General features: G+C 41.5%; 1 protein-coding gene across 1 annotated transcript in view; it reads left to right on the forward strand.

The window, feature by feature from the left end:
- The window catches only part of CPE (carboxypeptidase E), a 99,975-nt gene extending 84,104 nt beyond the window's left edge, over positions 1-15,871 (forward strand). The window contains exons 8-9 of the mRNA XM_073606088.1: positions 3,283-3,401; positions 7,358-15,871. Coding sequence (XP_073462189.1) covers positions 3,283-3,401; positions 7,358-7,456 — 218 coding nt within the window. The 3' untranslated portion in view covers positions 7,457-15,871. The remainder of the gene's footprint in view (positions 1-3,282; positions 3,402-7,357) is intronic.
- The last annotated feature ends 804 nt before the right edge of the window (positions 15,872-16,675 follow it).

The following is a 16,675-nucleotide window of genomic DNA, read 5'->3' on the forward strand; positions in this document are numbered from 1 at the left end:
ACGACAAGTGGCACCTTATTTGCGGCAATGGCACTGTTCAAATTGCTGCAACTCTGAAAAAGGTTCCTGCACTATTTGTGCAATTTCAGTGCAATTTGCATTGACATCTGTTAAATGAAGTCACACAGATATCAGCAGCTGTACATGAAATCGCACTGTTTTGAAGTCACTCTGCACTGGTGTGTACCAGAGCTTATTAGTAATATGATACATAAAAAAATAAAGTAAAAACCTATTTATACCATTTACTATTGCAAAACGGTCTCCAACAATTAATAGCAGACAGACAAATGTTTAGCTATTATTCTAAAGTACCTAATCTAAATCTGATTGGCTACAGTGAATTATGTGAATATGTTTCTTCAACTACTTTTATTAAAATGATAGCTATGCTAGCATACACAGTTTTTATGCAATTTTACACACTTTCAACCAGCTCGTCTTTACAAAAATGGCTCAATGAATAAAGGCAATCTACCATAAACAGTTTGTAGTAAAACCATTTAACGATGGCAACTGTAGATAGCCAGTTGCGTTGACATTATTGGTTGTTTTATGGATTGAAAGCTGCCTAAATGTGGTTCAAAGTGCTTGAAAATTGCTGTGTGTGGCCAGAAATAAGATATGAGACCCAGATGTGTTTGGAGAGTAAAGAGTATAGATATGCGTATGTAAGAATTCAGAGAATAAAAGTGTGTGAACCTGTCAGACTCATCAACATACTGACATTACTGGGGGAAGTTCAGGCACCTTGTGGCACATGGAAATACTGCAGTTGTCTTCAGATCAGTTCTTGTGTGCCAGGAGGACCCTGCATCCTAGGTCCAGAAGTGTCCACATGTAATAGTTGAATGAAATGCGGTAGGGATTAGCACAGGAGGGTGTTGGCCTTAAACTGGATTTAGAGAGAAATGGAATCTTCATAAAAAACCTGGGCCCAAGATCCAGGCTTCTTCCCATTTCAGAGCTACGTTAAAGCGGAGTTCCATCCAAAAATGGAACTTCTGCTTTAAGTGTTGGTGACCCCCTGACATGCCACATTCGGCATGTCATTTTTTTGGGGGGGAGCGGGTACCCTGTTTTTACAGGAACCCAGCTCCCACTTCCTCCCCTGGCGCCGCTGCGCCAGAAGGAAGATCACCTCTCCCTACTCCCTCCATGCAATCTTCTGTGACACATCACTGGTCCCAGAAGATTGCCTGGCCATTCACAGCGTGAAGCGTGGCTCGCGCATGCACAGTGCGCGCCTGGCTGTGAAGCCACAGCCGGGCGCCCACAGTAAGAATGCCGGCGCCGCATCGCTGGACCATGGGATAGGTGAGTGTCTGATTAATAGAAGTCAGCAGCTACACTTTTTGTAGCTGCTGACTTTTAAATGGGTGGAACTCCGCTTTAAAGACAAGCATAGGTACTTCTGTGTCTTGTCAGTAATCTCCCTAATGCACTCCAGAGGCCCTGATAGATTCACTGAGCATATTAAAGGTTATGCTTTTGACACTTTCTGGTCTATTAAATATAATATTGAAAGTGTTTTGTTATAGTTTTTCGTTAAGTGCAAAATCTGTTGATCTTGCCAGAAATCCAGTGGGCTGATAAGTATCTGTGCTCTCTGCCTGTGCTCTTATCAGTTATTTTGAGGTTGATTTACTAAAGACAAATAGGTTCACACTGCACAGGAATTTTCCTCAGAGCTTAGTGAATGTTACTTTGCAAAGAATACCCAATCACGTGCAAGGAAAATAAAATAAAAAACAGGATTTCTTCTTACGCATGATTGGATGATGGAAATCAGCAGAACCTCATCCTTTTCACTAATCTAAAAAGAAATTCAAATGCAAAGTAAACAGCTTATTTGCCTTTAGTAAATCAACGCCATTGTTCCCAGCGATCTCTGAGAATTACAGAACCCGTCCTCCATATGTTATGGATGAGAGGGAGAGGTTTCTGTAGCCATGTGCTAGGGTGACAATACTGCTCTTTCGTTGATACAGTACGGTGTGTAAGCGTTGTCACCCTAGGACAGGAATTATCGGCAGGATCAGTAGGTGAAAATAGAGACAAAAGCGAGAACGAATGCAGAGTTCACATCTAAGGACTAGTAACTGCATTATATTACTTTTTTGTTCTTGAGCTTAGTAATGCTTTAAACAGGTAATGGTTGGGCATGCAGGTATAATCTCCCTGTCTTTAGATACCTTTCAGGCCAGCTTGCTGCATTAACATTAATGCTCAGCTTAGCTGAGTGTATATATTTAGCCTATGTGAAAGTGGAGAAGGCAACCACCTAGTGGTAATTTCCTTGAAGACTGTTAGCTGCCAATGGCTGCAGGCCATCAGACATGAGATCATCTGTTTGACTGTTATACTGTTGTTTCTTGAAGAAATAACTAAATAATGATTCATAAAATCTTAAATGGCTTCAAAATATAGATAGAATTATGCAGTAAGTGAGAATAATCCTAAAAAACTTGGGGTGGCGCTCCAGACGATTATCCTTCAACGTAGGTGACTCTTACTCAAAGGTGCAGGAGGCTAGGTAGCCCATCCATTGGCTCTGTGGCATATACTGGAAAGGGAGAAACACCGCCACACACTAATTGGCCCGAAAGGTAAATTAACAAGACAGGTTCAGCCTCCACCCAGGCCATACCCCTGATGCATTTCACCCCACTCAATCATGGCTTAATCATGGAGGAATGTGAGAATAATCTTGTCTCTGTAAAATATTTTCTTCATTGGACGAAAAATTAAAAAAAAGAAAAAAATGTGTTTTCTAGGTGTAACTGAGCATGTCTACAGCTTTGTTCCATCAGCTTTACAGAGAAGAGAAAGCAGTAACACAGGAGGGGCAAGCTGAACCCCTGAGTGCTGCCTGACTGCTGACCATCTCTTTTCACAACTTCCTGGATCCCAAGCAAGCTTTGCAGCTTCCCCTCTGCTATTTACTTTCCATCTCTAAGGACTACATATCCCATGGTACTTTGCTGCCTGCAAACCATGATTCCTGTACTGACTCTGGCTCCCTTAAACTCCTCATCTCAGCTCCTCTGTAGTTCAGAAGGCAGGTTCTGTGAAATGTGTGACACAGCAGTGTCTATTCACAGGACATGGTGAATACTTGTCATAGAATTTAAGGAAGGGGAATCTCCTTTAGTTTACAAACTTCAAGTTCATTCAGATTAATAGGCTAGAAATAATTGAAATACAATGTGGAAATGAATATATGATTTTTAATTTTGACCATAGATGCTTTATATATGTATTTATATGTTTTTTTGTTAGCTAAGGACGGTGATTACTGGAGGCTGCTTTCACCTGGAAACTACAAAGTCACAGCTTCAGCTCCTGGCTTTCTGGCAAGCACTAAAAAAGTAGCTGTTGCCTATAGTCCTGCTACCAAGGTAATCATTTTCTAACGATTTCTTGTAATTGACCAATAGAAAACTGCTCTGATAGGAAATAAGACTTTTTGCAGCATTTGTCCACCTGGTGTGAATGAGCCCTTAAAGTGGTTGTAAACTCCCACTGATTAATTGTACCTATAGGTAAGCCTATAATAAGGCTTACCTATAGGTACTGTAAATATCTCCTAAACGTGCAGCATTTAGGAGATATTTACTGTATATGCAGCCGATGACGTCATCCGCGCATGCGCTCTGAAGGAATGGCCACCCATGCTGTTCCTTCAGAGCCTTGTGCCTTGAGCTGCGGCTCCCACGAGTCACACTGCCGGAGTCCGCAGACCTGAAAGGAAGACAGGAGAAGACGGATGCGATCGCATCGCTGGAGGGCTTCGTTTGCAGGTAAATTTCACATAATGTGCTAGTATGTGATGCATACTAGCACATTACGACTTTACTTTGCAGGTTAGGAAAAAAAAAAAAAAGCCAGCGGTTTACTCCCTCTTTAAACAATAATTGAAATCCTAATGATATACATGGCTGGCTATTTAAAACATACCTATATTTACACCTAGATAATGCTATCTGCAGGACACTGCAGTGTTTACTGATAAAATGTAGACAGCAGGATTTAGTCTACAGTATTCTATAGAGTATAAGACCCCTTTCACACTGAGGCGCTTTACAGGCGCTATAGCGCTAAAAATAGCACCTGCAAAGTGCCTGTAAAGCACCTCTCCTGTCACTCCAATGTGAAAGCCTGAGTGCTTTCACATTGGAGCGATGGGCTGGCAGGACGTCAAAAAAAGTCCTGCTAGCAGCTTCTTTAAAGGGGCTTTTTGAAATCAATGGGCAGCGCCGCCATAGCGGTGCTTTGCCGGGCTTTTAACCCTTTTTCGGCCGCTAGCTGGGGGTTAAAAGCTAGCTAGCGGCCGAAACATGGCGCTAAAACGACGATAAAGCTCTGCTAAAAATAGCGGCACTCTTAAAAAAACACAATGCAAAAGAGCGAGAGCTCAGTTTCAGCACTTTGACAGGTCATGTTAACAGAATCTGACCTCCCAGAAATGTTCCACCCATTATTAAAAATGAATGGGGCTTTGCTTGCTTAACCTCCCTGGCGGTATGATTATTTCGGATTTTAGGTGCTGAAAGCGGTACAATTATTTTGCATGGAAATTTGGCGTTTTATATTGTAGGTCTGTAAATCTTAACAATAACACACTTAAATCTGTCCAAACCAGAGTCTAGTAGATATCCCGGGTATGATAAAGTTTGAAACACAAAAACATAAATTATAATATAATAAATAAAAATAAATAATTAAAAAAAAAAAATAGTAATAAAATAAATTTCCCCACAATTCACTATCGCTTAATTCTGCAAGTGTTCTAATTTACTATCGCTGTTTTCTAGCTGGTCTAAAGCCACTTTTGAAGTAAAGGGACACTTTTTGGTTGCTATGGACAATCTCCAGTTTCCAGGCAGAAAGAACAGTGTATATCATGTAAAACTGCATGCAGGGCATGGGACAAAGCACTGGGGACAAAAGGGATGTGAAATCATTTCATACAGTACTGTAATCTGTAAGATTACAGTACTGTATGTGTTATGATTTTTACTTTTTTTTTAATTTGCCGCCAGGCTCCGCACCGTGCATCGCGCCGCTCGCAGGGAACGGAGCCTGGCACGGAGAGGCTTCGGAGGAGGACGGAGCCCTCGGACACTGCGGGTGACATCGCAGGATCCCGGGGACAAGGTAAGTAAAGCCGCCCCAGGATCCTGCAATGCGATCCCGAGTGTGGCTCGGGGTTACCGCTAATGGTACTGAATTTTAACCCCGAGCCACACTCGGGAATACCGCCAGGGAGGTTAAGGATACTTAAAGTGGTTGTAAACCTTTACATATACCCAGTGAAGTGACTGGATTCCGGTGATACACAGAGATGAAACAAATCCTGCTACATAAGTTGTACATGATTATCTGCAATCTTCTCTTCTTTACACCATTTAAAGTGTTGAATTTATAAAGTTTGTCTGAGAGTTCAGAAAATAGGAGGAGGAAACCTGAAGTTACACCCTGCAGAGCTCAGTGAGGAGAGCTTTGACAGCTAAATTGGAGGGAAGGGACAGACCCCCCCCCCCCCTCCTTTAACAGAGCATATAGGAAAAGATCTGAGGCTGTCAATCTTCTGGAGCTCCCTCCCCTGTCATCTTTTTTTCTCTTGGTCTCAAGAAAACTTGTCAGGAGTGACTTATGCCGATAGCAGAGGAATAAGGCAGCAGACAGAAATGACACTTAGTGCTCTTAAAAGATAAGTTCACCTTTTGTAACATGTGACATGTTACTCACGTATTCAGGGTGTAACATGTAATATGTTACAAATGCACCGGCCCCTGCGCCCCCCCTAAGTCCCCGTTTTTACTGCGAGTGGGGATCCCCTCCCCCTGCAAGCTGTTACAATAAAAAAAAGTGTTTTGTGAATGGGAAAACGACAAGTCATGACAGCCTTTGCGGCTGTTGACTTGTAGTTCTCTATGAACTCCCAGAGCGCTGTTGATCTACACAGACAGTCTGCAGGACTGTGGCATTACACCAACAATCTGCGCTTCACAGGACTCTAACAAAAAAAATAATTAATGCATATTTTTTTACTTGTATTTATTATTTTTTTGGAGAAAAGTGAACTTATCCTTTAACCAGCCCCAGAAGGATTTGCCCCCTTAATGACCAGGCAGTTTTTTGTGATATGGCACTGTGCCGCTTTAACTGACAATTGTGTGGTCGTGCGACGTTGTACCCAAACAAAATTGACATCCTTTTTTTCCCACAAATAGAGCTTTCTTTTGATGGTATTCGATCACCTCTGCGGTTTTTATTTTTTGCGCTATAAACAATTTTGAAAAAAAAACAATATTTTTTACTTTTTGCTATAATAAATATCCCACACAAAAAATGTAAAAAAATAAATTTCTTCATCAGTTTATATATATTCTTCTACATATTTTTGGTAAAATAAAAACTCAATAAGCGTATATTGATTGGTTTGCGCAAAAGTTATAGTGTCTACAAAATAAGGAATAGATTTATGGCATTTTTATTAGTATTTTTTTTTTTTTACTAGTAATTGCAGAGATCTGCGATTTTTTTCGGGACTGCGACATTGCGGCAAACAGATCGGACACTTTTGACACATTTTTGGGACCACTGACATTATACAGCGATCAGTGCTATAAAAATGCACTGATTACTGTGTAAATGTCACTAGTAGGGAAGGGGATAACACTAGGAGGCGATCAAGGGGCTTAATGTGTTCCCTCGTGTGTTTCTAACTGTGGGGGGATGTGACTGACTAGGAGGAGACATATCGCTGTTCCTAACTAGTAGGAATAGACGATCTGTCTCTCCTCTCCTGACAGAATGGGGATGTGACACACACATCCCCATTCTGGCTCTCGTGCTCGCAGTCGTGCGTGGCCAGCGGACATCGCGCCTGCCGGCCACACGCATCACGTCCCCCGCTGTGCAGCGGGCGCACGCGTGCGACAGCTACAGCTGTTTAAAGGGCCTACGTACAGCTACGGCGATTTGCAGGAAGGAGCCAACCTGCCGCAGTATAATGATGGCAGCTGGTCGGCTAATGGTTAATTGAGACAAGTACACACTAAAGAGGGATATTCTTTGTTCATATTTCATGTCTGAGTTTTACAACCACTTTAATGGTATATTTGTAAATCACTGTTTTGTGCTTTATAAATGTGGCGGTGTTTTTTTTTTGGTAAGGCCATGCTGCTGCTTTATAAGTGGGCCCCATGATATCTTTATTAATCTTTATGCATCAAAATGTGAATGCCAGGGGTGAAATGTATTTTCTCTGCTGCACCCACGCTCTTATTTTCTCTGCTGCTCCCACGTTTTTGTTCTTTTTTTCAGTATATTTTTTCCTTTTACACAGATTGATTTTGATTTGGAGTCCTTATCGGAAAGAAAAGAGGAGGAAAAGGAAGAGCTGATGGAATGGTGGAAGATGATGTCCCAGACTTTGAATTTTTAAGAAAACAATAATAACGTCCTTTTAATTTATATGTTCAGTTGGTATGCAGTACTGTGGACTATATATGTATAGAAATGAGTTTATATAAATGCATAAATATTCCCAAAAGCATATCCTAAACTCATTCCTATAGATAATTGGCAATGTGTGATTTTTGATCTTTCAGCCTCTGTTCTCTTTGTTTTTGTGATAATCTGATAATGAACCTGCACTCTTTAGAAATGCTAGACTCTACGCTAGGGTTACTGTAGAACTTGGCACAACAATTCTGTGACAACGTCTGAGTGACAGCTTCAATTTTCTATCCAACGTAGGAGTCAAGATGATGGCTGTTTCAGTAGAAATGCAATATTCAATGCCCAAGCCATGTGTTGTAAAACTTATTCTAGTTTACACAATAGTATAGCACAGCTGTTGCCAAAAATATCTTGGCAGTATGTATGTAGAAATGGGCTCTGGAAAAAGAAATGTATATCTGTTATGATTGAGTCGTGTTGTTTATATTTTATTTTCTTCTGAATGTGAATTACATCATTATGTTGCCTCAAAAAATGAGCATTTCATTACTAGATGACACTGTGGAGTTATCCTAATATACAGCCTAAAAACACAAGCACATGTTAATACTGGGATAGATTATGTCTGTTATGCAGCTCTTGTTGATTTAGCCTTGGTGATGGGAGCAATATCAAAATAGAAGATGACTGAAGGCAACATATATAAGCTTATTTACTAATGCCGTCCAAGGAGCAATGGCATGAAGCACAGTGGTTAGCTTTGAGGTCTTAGGTTCAGTTTGTCTGCAATAGAACATATGTTCTTCTTTTGCTTGTGTGGGTCTCCTCCTGAAACTTTAAAACCTATTGCTAGGATATTTGGGTTCAACTCAAACAGACCCTAAAGAGTCTAGGGTTTATTTACTAAAACTGGAGAGTCTAAAATCTGGTATAGCTGTGCATGGTAGCCAGTCGTCTTCTAGGTTCAACTTGTTCAATTAAGCTTTGACTAATAAAAAACCTGGAAGCTTGGTCTCTATGCAGAGCTGCACCAGATTTTGCGCTCCAGTTTTAGTAAATCAACCTGTGTGTCGTTATATGACCATTGTGAGGCCATTAGATTGTAAGCACCATGGGGGCAGGAATGATGTTATATATTCTGTAAGGCTTCAGATAATATGTTTATGTGTTGTAGATCAATAGATAATAAACCCACGGTGACCTATCAGAAATCATCATTCATTACTCTCACCAATATTGGTGGTACCAGTTGGTAGTTATTAGTGTTAACAGATCTGAAAGAACATATTTTATGTAGATTACATACTTTAAACACACTGTAATTTAAATTATAAACCATGATATTAAAAATACAACATTGGTCTATCTGTATTTTATGGAACATATTATGGCACATATTACAGGGGCAACTATAGTCAGAGGATCCTCTGTTATGCCCTGTAGACACGATCGGACATTCCGACAACAAGATCCATCGGATTTTTTCTGACGGATGTTGGCTCAAACTTGTCTTGCATACACACGGTCACACAAAGTTGGACGGAAATTCCGAACGTCAAGAACGCAGTGACGTACAACACTTACGACGAGCCGAGAAAAATAAAGTTCAATAGCCAGTGCGGCTCTTCTGCTTGATTCTGAGCATGCGTGGCACATGCGTGTGCGTCGGAATGGTCTACACATGATCGGAATTTACGCAAACGGATTTTGTTGTCGGAAAAATTTTAGATCCAACTCTCAAACTTTGTGTGTCGGAAATTCCGATGGAAAAAGTCCGATGGAGCCTACACACGGTCGGAATTTCCGAAAAGCTCCGATTGCACATTTTCTGTCGGAAAGTCCGATCGTGTGTACAGGGCATTAGGTTTAATGACAGTTAAGTGCTGTGGGTGCTTAGGTGCTCTGATTGGTTGCTGTGGGTTACCACTACACACCACAGCTCTTTGCACTATAATAATAAATAAACCGAATAGTGTGACTCCATAAACAGCAGAATGTATTAGAGAGGTTACTGCTCCGACTATATCATTGCTACAATTACCTGATATTCTGTGTAATATAACATATTCAGTCTATTAAATTAATAGTTATTAAAACTGAATACTATTAGCATGTCAGCATTTTGATACATATTACATACTTTATACACTGGAAAAAGCACAGCAATGCAGTACTGAACGTGATCATCATGTGAACTGATTAATGATGTTGCATCTACTTGTTCAGACTCACTTTCAAGCTGTAATTCAATAAAAAAATGCCATGTCCCATTGTAAGTGTACACTGCCAAGTATTCTTGTCGCTAGCACATCCCAGGCATAAATTAAACGCCAACAATGTGTACTTCAATCTGTGTAATGAGTGACTTCATAGACCTTGAAATATTTCTATTCAAAACTGTTGCCTCATTCGGAGTTGACGTTTAGCTTATCAAATTTGGGGGGCCATGTACAAAAAATTGTTTTGGATCAGTAATGTTGCCCAACATATGCACATATTGTCATGCTGGTGTTAAGATGCCAACATGCGTAAAAAACCAGTGTTCCCTAGCTGTGCCACCTCAGATGAAAGTTGTTCCATCAGGACTTCCGCCATCCTCAGTCCAACTTGCATGTTTGTGCAAAGAGCTTTCTTAGGCAAAACTCTTTGGCAGTCAGGTTGTTTGTAGGCAAGTTTTAGGCACGCTTTCAGGCTACCTAATGATCATCTTTAAGGGGAGCTGGCTTTATACCCTGAGCTCTGAGCTCTCATTGCCCCCTATATATTAGTTGTACGCAAATATATGTCAATGGCAGGGGATGTGTTGTTTCCTATGAGCATATCTAGTCTGCAAATGCTCTAACTGGGGTTTTACTCTTCTACAGAAATAAAGGAGCAGTAGTCAATATACAGTAGAAGGCAGATGGAGATGTTATACCCAATCCACACTTACGCTGCTCTCAAACCTTATTTACAATCCCAATAAACTGGTTGGGGGGGAAAACATGAACTGAATACAGCCCATAGCCCAAGCTTGAATTATTCCACCACTGTTTATTGTTACATTGATGCATTTGTTGCTATTATGATCACAATTATCGCAAAGGAGAGAAGGCCTTCAAAAAATACAAGGCTGAGGGATCATCATCAGCATTCAGACTTCACAAAGAATGCAACAAGATATGTAAGGGTGCAGTTAGGGTGGCTAAGATAGAACACAAATGACACATAGCGGAGGAGAGCAAAAACATTTTTTTAAGTATATAAACAGTAAAAAAGGGAGGACAGACCATATTGGCCCCATAAAGAATGAGGAAGAACATCTGGTTACAATGTTGGGGAGATTTTGAAGGTGTTGGATTTATTCTTCTCCTCAGTCTTCACCAGGGAATCAGGGGTGCTTTAGTAATCAAAACTGCAGTGTTTGTCCTCATGAGACATCATAGGAAGCACCCTCATGGCTAACAGAGGACAGAATTAGAAATAGACTTGGAAAACTTAAAGTGGGAGTCCGGCGACCAATCTTTTTTTTTTTTTTTTAGGTCATTGAGACACTTTGCTAATCCCAAAATAATACTCACAGTATGGGTGTAATATTTCCACCTCTGTGATGCTGGCTGTTTCCATCTTACTTGTGGGCATGTGAAGCCCACAAGCATTGATTTCCTGGATGCAGTGAATGCTGTTCATTCAAAGCTTGTTCACACGCATGATCATTGTTCCCGCACTGAATCTTGGGAAGCCTGACACTAAGCTCCCAGGAGACAGTGCGGCGCCGGGGAAAGGCAATAAACACGCCTACTCCCATGGGAGGAGAGACAGGAAGTGCCACAATAAAGTACAATATAAAGGTAATTACAGCGATAAAAAATTTTTTCGTGCGGCATTTGAACATCTATGCAATTAACTGAAGGGGATAAGATTAAGTTAAAAATTTGAGTGGAACCCCGCTTTAACATTAGTAAATCACCGGGACCAGATGGCTTGCAACCGAGGGTACTTAGGGAACTCAGTCAAGTAATTACCAGACCATTGTTCCTAATTTTTACTGACAGTCTACTGACTGGAATTGTACCAGCTGATTGGAGAAAAGTCAATGTAGCACCAATGTTTAAAAAAGGGCCAAAATACATCCCTGGGAATTACAGACCAGTTAGCCTAACATCAATAGTATGCAAGCTCTTGGAGGGGATGATAAGGGACTATATAAAAGATTTTAGTAATGAAATTGGTATCATTAGCAGTAATCAGCATGGATTCATGAAGAATCGTTCTTGCCAAACCAATCTATTAACCTTCTATGAGGAGGTGAGTTGCCATCTAGATAAAGGAAAGCCCGTAGACGTGGTGCATTTGACACAGTTCCCCATAAACGAAAAGCAGCACCAAAGCTCTTCTATAACAGTGGTACAGTGCCGCTAAAACGAGCAGCGATTTACCGCTAACGCCGGCACCGCCCCAGTGTGAAAGTATCCTTAGATTTACCAAAACCATATAATATGAGATCAAACCTAAACAATTTCAATTTGTATGCAATAGGCAGGCCCTTGTACTACATAGTTGAAGGTAAATCTAGAGAAAATTGAATGAGAAAATTGTATAATGTATGGCCAGCTTAGGGTGTCACTAAACCCACATCATAAAAAAAACTATCAATAAATGGTGTATTACATGCTGTTTATACTCTTTCTGTATTCTTCAAAAACTTTGGTTGATCCTGCTGTTCTCTATCTCCCCCTTCTGTTCATGTCCCAATTCAGCTAGGGATTTTGCAGAGCGGTGTTGGCAGCTCTGCACATGCTCAGATTTCAGTGATTTTCTATGCTGAGCATCTCATCCCTATCACAACTGAGCAGCCCATGTGACTAGAGTCACACATGTGGGCGTATACACTCTGGTCATATACACTCTGGTAAATGACAGCCCACTCCCTCCCTCCTCCTCCATGCCTATTAACCAGCTAAACACAATGGGGTGGGATATTACATGTAGATTGATGAAGGCTTCACCTCTCTCTTATTCTAAGACACAGTCTGGAAGGGAGCGTGACACACCCTGTGACTGGCACACACCATGTTATTGCCAAAAAATAATAAAGATTGGATTTTAAATATATATTTGTATGACAATTTAAAACAGTTTAATGATATTATTTATTAATTTTTATCCTGTATTCCAAAGGCTGTTTTTTATTTTTATTTTTATTTTGAACATGTGACCAGCAGCAGAGGACTAGAAGCTCCTCCTGCTTATGTTTCCCTGCAGACAGAATGGCAGAGAGCTGGCTCATGCGACAGCTATAGATCGATTTAGAAAAAGGTACTTAGATACTTAGATGTTTGTTTTTTTAAATTAAAATAATTTCAGTGCCATTAGCCACAGTGTGTGCTTAGTATCACTTTAAATCTCATCTCATAGACACAGACTACAACAAAACACTTTTTTCAGTAAAAGTGTACAGGGTACAACATCAGTCTGTGTTTTCCTGAGAGAACTGCTTCCCCCGTTTCTTGTACTGCTGTCACAAGTACAAAAAGTGCTGTAAATTCTCCCAAAAGGGGTTGCGGGGGGCAATCAAACTTGACAGAAGAATTTACTCATCCCGAATCTATCCAAATGAGGGGGGGTTACCTTTTGGGGGCGCGTTACCGAGTCCATCATTCAGCGTCCATAGACTCAGCCCCGCCCCCCATCGCCTGCGTCATTGGATTTGATTGACAGCAGCGGGAGCCAATGGCTGCGCTGCTATCAATCTATCCAATCAAGAGCCGAGAACCCCGGGCAGAGGAAGAGTGCGTCTCTGCCGTCACTGGGGGGGCCGGTCACTGCCAGGTGTTTTTTCACCTTAATGCAGAGGATGCATTAAGGTGAAAAAACACAAGGGTTTACAACCCCTTTAAGATTTTATGACCAACTACCTAGACTTTAAGAGATATGGGCAAGGCCAAAGGAAGCTGAGAGCTCCATTTTGGCCAGGAAAAATAAAAATGGCAGCTTGCTTTTGTTTTTATATCTGTTGCTATGTAATTGTTTATCCCAGCAAGACTTTTAAAGTGGACCTATACTGAAAATGTGTTGTCTTATACGAAATACACTTCATTAGGTACACCTTGTTAGCACCGGGTTGGACCCCCTTTTGCTTTCAGAACAGTCTTGATTGTTTGTGGCATGGATTCAACAAGGTGTTGGAAACATTCCTCAAAGATTTTGGTCCATATTGACATGATGGCATCACGCAGTTGCTGCAGATTTTTTAGGCTGCACATCCCAAAGGTGCTCTATTGGATTGAGATCTGGTGACTGTGGAGGCCATTGCAGTACAGTGAACTCATTGTCATGTTCAAGAAACCAGTGGTGAGATGATTTGAGCTCTGTGATATGGTGCATTATCCTGCTTGATGTAGACATCAGAAGATGGGTACACTGTAATCATAAAGGGATGGACATGGTCAGCAACAATACTCAGGTAGGCCTTGGTATTTAAGCCATGCTCAATTGATACTAAGAGGCCAAAAGTGTGCCAAGCAAATATCCCCCACACCATTACACCACCCCCACCAGCCTGAACCGTTGATACAAGGCAGGATGGATCCATGCTTTCATGTTGTTTATGCCAAATTCTGACCCTACAATCTGAATGTCGCAGCTGAAATGAAGACTCATCAGACCAGGCAATATTTTTCCAATCTTCTATTGTCCAATTTTGGTGAGCCTGTGCGAATTGTAGCCTCAGTTTTCTGTTCTTAGCTGACAGGAGTGGCACCCAGTGTGGTCTTCTGCTGCTGTAGCCCATCTGCTTCAAGGTTCGCTGCGTTGTGTGTTCAGAGATGTTATTCTGCATACCTTGATTGTAACGAGTGGTTAATTGAGTACCTTGCTCCCCTTTTCCTCTAAACTCCTTGAACGCCTGGTTTACAACCGAGTGACCACCTCATTAAAAACAACCTTCTTGATCCCCTTCAATCTGGATTTCGCCCTCAACACCCCACAGAAACTGCTCTTTTAAAACTCACAAATGACCTACTAACTGCAAAAACCAACGGACACTATTCTGTACTCCTACTTCTGGATCTTTCAGCTGCCTTTGACACAGTTGACCACCCCCTCCTCCTCAAAAAACTTTACTCCCTCGGTCTCCGTGACTGTGCTCTTCAGTGGCTCTCACCCTACCTATTGCAATGCACCTTCTGTGTCACTTACAATTCTACTTCCTCCACTCCTCTTCCCTTCTCTGTCGGGGTCCCCCAAGGTTCTGTTCTTGGACCTCTTTTATTTTCAATCTACACCTCTTCCCTGGGTCAGCTGATAGCCTCTCACGGCTTTCAATATCATTTATACGCTGACGACACACAAATCTATCTCTCCACCCCTCAACTCACTCCATCAGTCTCCTCACGCATCACTAACTTACTAACAGACATATCTGTATGGATGTCACACCACTTCCTCAAACTCAACTTGTCCAAAACCAAGCTTATCATATTTCCTCCCCCACGTGCTTCTTCCTCTGACTTGTCTGTCAAGAGCAATGGCACAACCATCCACCCGTCCCCACATGTCAGGGTGCTAGGTGTTATCCTGCACTCTGAACTCTCCTTTCCGCCCCACATCCAATCACTTTCCAAAGCTTGCCGCCTCAACCTCCGCAACATCTCTAAACTACGTCCCTTTCTAACCAATGAAACCACAAAGCTCCTGATTCACTCCCTGGTTATCTCTCGCCTCGACTACTGCAACTACCTCGTCATTGGCTTACCTTTAAATAGATTATCCCCCCTTCAGTCCATCATGAATGCTGCTGCCAGACTCATCCACCTTACAAACCACTCAGTGTCTGCTACCCCCCTCTGCCAATCCCTCCATTGGCTGCCACTCGCCCAACGAAATAAATTCAAAATACTAACAATAAGTTACAAAGCCATCCACAACTCTGCCCCCAGCTACATCACTAGCTTAGTCTCAAAATACCAACCTAATCGCCGTCTCCGTTCCTCCCAGGACCTCCTGCTCTCTAGCTCCCTCATCACCTCCTCCCATATCCGCCTCCAGGACTTCTCCCGAGCCTCGCCCATCCTCTGGAATTCCCTACCCCAATCTGTCAGACTGTCTCCAAATTTATCCACCTTTAGGCGATCCCTGAAAACTTTCCTCTTCAGAGAAGCCTATCCTGCCTCCATCTAATAACTGCACTATTTTCTCCATTAGCTCATCCCCCACAGCTATTACCCTTTTGTATAACTTGACCCTCCCTCCTAGATTGTAAGCTCTAATGAGCAGGGTCCTCTGATTCCTCCTGTAATGAATTGTATTGTACTTGTACTGTCCTCCCTAATGTTGTAAAGCACTGCGTAAACTGTTGGCGCTATATAAATCCTGTATAATAATAATAAAGTTACTGTTGCCTTTCTATTATCTTGAACCAGTCTGCCCATTCTCCTCTGACCTCTGACATCAACAAGGCATCTTCATCCACACATCTGCCACTCACTGGATATTTTCTCTTTTTTGGACCATTCTCTGTAAACCCTAGAGATGGTTGTGCGTGAACATCTCAGTAGATCAGCAGTTTTTGAAATACTCAGACCAGCCCGTCTAAAACCAACAACCATGTCACATTCAGAGTCACTTAAATCCCCTTTCTTCCCCATTCTGATGCTTGGTTTGAACTTCAGCGAGTTGTCTTCATATCTAGATGCCGAAATGCAATAAGATGCTGCCATGTGATTGGCTGATTAGCAATTTGTGTTACCAAGCAATTGAGCAGGTGTACCTAATAAAGTGGCCGGTGTGAGTTTAATATGCCTTTAATTCATCTAGAAAAATAGGAATGCACTTTCTGAAATGTGACTGGAATATTCATCAGAGTGTATAAACTGTTATAACAGAGTTGAATTAAGAGGAATACACACAGGGTTAATTTAAAGGACTGGAATTCCTTAATGTGAACCAATTACTTGGATTACCTACTGTTTGTGCTCAGCATATAGTGGTGTGTTTGTCTATCTTCTACATAGTTACATAGTTAGTCAGGTTGAAAAAAAGACACAAGTCCATCTAGTTCAACCATAAAAAAAAAATAAAATAAAATAAAAAAATATCATACAATCCCATATACCCACAGTTGATCCAGAGGAAGGTGAAAAAACCCCCAAATGATCCAATTTGCTACAGCAGGAGAAAAAATTCCTTCCTGATCCCAGAGAGGCAATCAGATTTTCCCTGG

Source organism: Aquarana catesbeiana, linkage group LG01, assembly GCF_042186555.1.
Source record: "Aquarana catesbeiana isolate 2022-GZ linkage group LG01, ASM4218655v1, whole genome shotgun sequence".
Classification (NCBI taxonomy): domain Eukaryota; kingdom Metazoa; phylum Chordata; class Amphibia; order Anura; family Ranidae; genus Aquarana; species Aquarana catesbeiana.